This window comes from Hylobates moloch, unplaced genomic scaffold (genome assembly GCF_009828535.3).
Source record: "Hylobates moloch isolate HMO894 unplaced genomic scaffold, HMol_V3 SCAFFOLD_1, whole genome shotgun sequence".
NCBI classification, from domain to species: domain Eukaryota; kingdom Metazoa; phylum Chordata; class Mammalia; order Primates; family Hylobatidae; genus Hylobates; species Hylobates moloch.
The window spans coordinates 111972480-111978317 of NW_026652276.1; the positions used below are offsets into that span (position 1 = coordinate 111972480).

The following is a 5838-nucleotide window of genomic DNA, read 5'->3' on the forward strand; positions in this document are numbered from 1 at the left end:
ATTTTCGTGTTACTATTAGCTGGATGAGTAGTAATACCAGTTGAAGTCCTCACTTTCCAAATTTCCAGATGATATAGGACAAAGTATTTTGTCATCATGGCCTTCAGATTTCATAAAGAAAGTGCTTACATTTCTCTTATTAAATGAATCCTCTGAACTCCTAAAATGTATAAACTTTATGAGTATGTGGAACACGAGCCTCCCTCTCTGCCTTCTGCTTTCAGAATGATGTCAGTGCTTGAAAACGGAAAACAGTTCGGGGTCTTTAGGGGTTCCTGATGGAACAATTACTTATTCCATTAATCTTCTATAGAAGCATTTCTGATGATGTTTGATTTTGACTTTCAGTCTGAGCCAAATGTATATGGCTTTTTTTTCTGCTTAGTATTCATTGTCACGCTTTCTCTTGAAATTATAAAAACCTGTTGTGAAGCAAACAAAAATGGGTAAGTTACCTCAAATCTTTTCATGCATCAGCACCCATGACTGTGGAAGAGGCAGTAGTTTATTTTCGCATGAAGTACGTCGAGTTTCTGTAGTCAAACTAAACAAAGCTGGGCTGCACCTAATTATTGGTATAAATCACATAAAGCATCTAAACAGTGATAATTTAGAAGACTCAAAGCATTGCTATTCACTTAAATCTGAAGAGGATCTGACTGGACACATATATCTCTGACAAAAAGTCTGAGTGCCATATAGATGATCTGACTGGACACATGCATCCATGACAAAAAGTCTGAGAGCCATATAGATGTTTATATTGGCTTTCCTTGCTTCTCCGCCAGTAACTTCGCTGTGCGCCTCTCTGCGCCTGCGCCCGGCGCTGTGCGCCTCTCTGCGCCTGCGCCCGCGCCCGGCGCTGTGCGCCTCTCTGCGCCTGCGCCCGCGCCCGGCGCTGTGCGCCTCTCTGCGCCTGCGCCCGCGCCCGGCGCTGTGCGCCTCTCTGCGCCTGCGCCCGCGCCCGGCGCTGTGTGCCTTTGCGAGGGCGGAGCTGCGTTCTCCTCAGCTCAGACCCGGAGAGCATCGCGAGGGCGGAGCTGAGTTCTTCTCTGTACAGACTTCGGATGTACAGCGAAAGCAAAGCAGTGTTTTCCTCAACACAGACCCCGGCGGGCGGGACGGTGGCACCGCGAGGGCGGAGCTGCGTTCTGCTGGGCACAGACCCGGGGGACACCGCGATGGCAGAATAGCATTCTCCTCAGCACAGACCTTGGGGGCACTGCCTCGCTTTGGGACAACTCGGGGCCGCATCGACGGTGAGTAAAATCCTTCCTGTTTGCAGCCCTGAATAATCAGGGTCAGAGAACAGTTAGAAGGGTTCAGTGTGGAAAACGGGACACCAAAAGCCCCTCTGAATCCTGCCCACCCAGGTTCTCCCCAGCCAAGGCGAGGCGGCCACAGTGGGAGATCCACACCGCAGCCTGGGAAGACAAATGCAGCATTCCTAATGCAGACATGACACCCAAAATATGACACCCCCATTGCTCATGTAACAAGCACCTGTAATGCTAATGCCCTGCCTCAATACAAAAATATTAATATAAGATCCGCAATCCCCTCGCTGCCGTGCAGTCCTAAGACAGAGACCATAATCATCAACATTGACATAGTCAATACAAACGTAGTAACGAACCTAGGGTTAAGGTTGGTGTTAGGGTTAGGGGTTAGGGGTTAAGTTTATGGTTAGGGGTTGGAGATAGGGGTTGGGGTCAGAGTTAGGGGTTAGGAGTTAACGTTTAGAGTTAGGGGTTAAGAGAGGTTAGGGATTAGGCGTTAGCGTTGAGGGTGAGGGTTGGGGTTAGGGTTAGGGTTAGAGGTTAGGGTTAGGGCCAGGGGTGAGGGGTCAGGGTTAGGGGTCAGGGTCAGGATCAGGGTCAGGGGTCAGGGCCAGGGGTCTCACTCTGTGGGTTGTCTATTTACTCTGCTGACTGTTCCCTTTGCCATGCAAAAGCTCTTTAGTTTAATTAAGTCCCAGGTATTTATCTTTGTTTTTATTGCATTTGCATTTCTGTTTTTGGTCATGAAATCCTTACCTATGCCAATGTCTAGAAGGGTTTATCCAACGTTATCTTCTAGAATTTTTATAGTTCAGGAATTAGGTTTAAGTTCTTAATCTATCTTGATTAGATTTTTGTATAAAGTGAGAGATGAGAATCCAGTTTTATTCCCCTACATGTGGGTCGCCAATTATCCCAACATCATGTGGTGAAAAGGGTGTCCTTTCCCCACTTTATGTTTTTGTTTACTTTGTCGAAGATCAGTTGGCTGTAAGTATCTGTGTTAATTTCTGGGTTCTCTCTTTTGTTCCATTGGTCTATGTGCCTATTTTTAAACCAGTACCATGCTGTTTTGGTAACTATGGCCTTATTGTCAAACTTAGATTGTCTGTTTATGCTCTTTCAGATTTTTTGACGTAGGTGTTTAGGGCTACAAACTTTCCTCTTAGCACTGCCTTTGCTGTATCCCAGAGGTCTTGATAGGTTGTGTCATCCAGTTGGAAGAAATTTCCATCAACATTTCCATCTTGATGGAAATGCCCTCAGCGGGGAGCCAGTTGGGGGCACTATCCCAGACTGTATTGCTGGCAACAGTGAGGTGGGCTAAGTGTGCTATTGGGGGCTGCACTGCGTGGCTGTGGGGGGGGGTGGCTGTTTCGGTTTGAGGGCGCTATGGGGTGCTGCAATGCCCATGGTGCGGGGAGGTGGGGCGGTTTGGGTGTGTTGGGTGTGCTATTTTGGGGGGGCTACACTGCTGATGGCAGGGGGCAGGGTGGGTTGGGGGTCATATCAGGGTCTGCACTGATTGCTTTAGCTAGGATTTCCAGTAGTATGTTAAACAACAGTGGTGACAGTGGGCATCCTTATCATGTTCCAGATCTTAGAGGAAAAGCTTTCCATTTTTCCCCATTCCATATGATTCTAGCTGTGGGTGTCTTTTCTGTAGTTTTTATTATGTTGCAGTACGTTTCCTCCATACCCGTTTTTTTTAAGATGAAGGGATGTTGAATTTCATCAAATGCTTTTTCAGTTTCAGTTGACATGATCATACTGTTTTTGTCGTTTATTTGGTTGATATGATGTATCACGTTGTATGTTGAGTGACCCCTGCATCCCAGGGATACATCCCACTTGATCATGATGAATTATCTTTTTAATGTATTACTGAATTTGATTCACTGGTATTTTGTTGAGGATTTTTGCATCAATATTAGAGATACTGGCCTATAGTTTCCTTCTTTGATGCCTTTGTCTGATTTTCGTATCACAGTAATAATGGTCTCATAGAATAAATTTGGAAGTATTCCCTCCTGTTTTTCAAAATAGTTTGAGTAGGATTCACACTAGGACTTCAAATTGTTTGGTGTGAAGCCATCAACAGTGAAGACATCAGTTCCTGGGCTTTTCTTTACTGGGAGACTTTTTCTGATGGCTTCAATCTCATTACTTGTTACCAGTCTGTTCTGGTCTTGGATGTTTTCATTGTTCAACGTAAGTAGATTGTATGCATCTAGGAATTTGCCAATTTCTACCAGGCTTTCCAATTTATTGGCATATAATAGCCAGTTATGATCCTTTGAATTTCTGAAGTATCAGTTGTAATGTCTCCTTTTTTTAATCTGTTGATTTTATTTATTTGAATCTTGTCTCTTTTTTTCTTAGTTAGCCTGGTTAAAATTTTGTTTAGCTTTCCAGAAAACCAACTTTTCGTTTAATTTTGTGTGTTTTTTATTTCAATTTTATTTCTGCTACGATCTTATTTATTTTCTTATTTTCAGTTTAGTTTGTTCTTATTTTACTAGTTGTTTAAGATGTATTGTTTATTTGAAGTTTTTCTTTTGTTTGGATGATACCACTTATAGCTATAAATCTCTGCCTTTGTACTGCTTTCTGCATAACAAGTTTTGGTATACTGTGTTTTCATTACCCTTTGTTTCATGAAATTTTTAATTTTCTGTTTTAGTATCTTCATTGACCCGCTAGTCATTTATTCAGGAGGGTAGTGTTTAACTTCCATGGGATTGTATTGTTTCCAAAATTACTCTTCTTATTGATACCTAGTTTTATTCCTTTATAGTCAAAGAAGATGGCCACAGAGACAGCAGCATGCTCGGAGTGGTAGGAGCCAGCCATCAGCGAGAGCTGCTCCGTGCCTGGCTGCTGGGTGCTAGAGCCTGTGGCCCACTGGCTTGCCTCACTGTGGTTGGTGGTGGCTGTGACAGAGACTGCAGCACAACCAGAGTGGTAGGACAGGGGCTATCCAGGGCTGCACCTTTCGCAGTGTGGGGTGGGTTGGGGGCACTATCCAGGGTGTCCTTGCCTGCATTAGGGGTACTGGTTGGTAGCACTGTACAGGGCTGCACTGCCCACGGCAGGGAGGGTGGGTTATGGGAGCTTTCTGGGGCTGCAATGCCCATGGAGGAGGACAGGTTAGGGCACTATCGGGTATACGTCACCGGCAGCATTGGGGGACGGAGGTGGGGGTCGCTATTGAGGGCAGGAAGAGCTGTGGAGAGGGGGTGACTTCGGTGCTATCAGGGGCTGCACTGCTGGTGGCAGTCAGCAGAGTTGGCATCCAAGGAGGGAGTGATTCTCCTCTCCCTGACTCCACACTCCAGAGGGCGACCTACTCTTGGTCATACTGGAGTGTGGCAGGCGCGCAGCGTTTGCGTGGGAATCCTGAGCATGGCAGAGCCCCCACACCCACCGTGGTTCCTGGGCCTGTGCACTCTGGGTCTGTGCCTCAGAGGCTGCCAGGCACCGCTGGGGACACCACGGGGGACAGGGCCCTGTGCGTGGAGGCGTCCGGAACAGGAATTGGCACCTGGGTGCGGAGGGCTGGCAGGGTCTGAATTTTTCTGCTTCTCCTGCTCCTCGAGGAGTGCAGCCGCGGTGGGCCCAATGGTTCCTGTGGAGTGGGAAGCTGGATGCTGTGATGTCTCCAGCACCCACCCCAGACCCCAGTTCCTGGCCAGCTTGGGCCAAAAGGAGAGGCTGGACTTTGGAGGGTGGGTGTGAGTGCCTTTGCTGAAACGCCCCTGCCACCCAGTGGCCAGCATGACAAGTTGAGGCTCTAACCCTTCCACCCCTCGCATCTTCCTCTAGGCTTTTCTGGCTTTGCCCGTCCAGCTGCTCCGTGCCAGGAGGAGGAGGAGACACCTAGAGCCTGTGACACCACGGCTCGCCTTGCTGCAGGTGGGTGGCAGCGATGGAGACTGCAGTGCTCCGGAGTGGTAGGAGAGCGGCCATGCTAGGAGGGCAGGCGGCTGCAGCCAGGGTTGGGGGTCAGGCTTATAGCGATGGATGGGCTGCAGCGGTAGCCAGGTGGTAGGAGCCTTGTAGGGAGGGCCAGTGCATTGTCAATGGGCCTGGCTTTGTCCTGCCCCTGCAATGGATCTGGCCCGCCCTGTACTGCCCTGCCTTGCCCTGTACCTGCCCTACTGTTACCTGGACTGTCTTGGCCCTGTCCTGCTCTGATCCCATCCTGACCCTGTCTTGGCCCTGTGCTACCCTGTCCCTGCCCTGGTCTTGCCCTGGCACTGGCCCTGCCCTGAACCTGCGCTGGTCTGGCTCTGGCTCTGACCCTGGTCCTGTCATGGCACTGGCCCTGCAAACGGTCATGGTCCTGCTCCTGTTCTGGTCCTGAACTGGTCTTGGACATGTCCTGGCCCTGCTTTGGCCCATCCCTGCTCTGGCCCCACCATGGGCCTGCCTGTTCTGCCCTCTCCTGGCACTGACCTTGCCCTGTCATGGCCCAGTGGTGCCATTGCCCTGCCTTACCCTGCGCTGGTTGTGCCTTGGCCCCGCTTGGTGCTGGCTGCTCCCTGGACCTGCCCTG

General features: G+C 49.2%; 1 protein-coding gene across 1 annotated transcript; it reads left to right on the plus strand.

The window, feature by feature from the left end:
• Positions 1–754: 754 nt before the first annotated feature.
• LOC131383310 (uncharacterized) lies at positions 755–5237 on the plus strand. Its single transcript, XM_058437900.1, has 3 exons — positions 755–1259; positions 4078–4244; positions 5106–5237. Exons 1-3 carry the CDS (start codon positions 755–757, stop codon positions 5235–5237), a joined length of 804 nt encoding a protein of 267 aa, XP_058293883.1.
• The last annotated feature ends 601 nt before the right edge of the window (positions 5238–5838 follow it).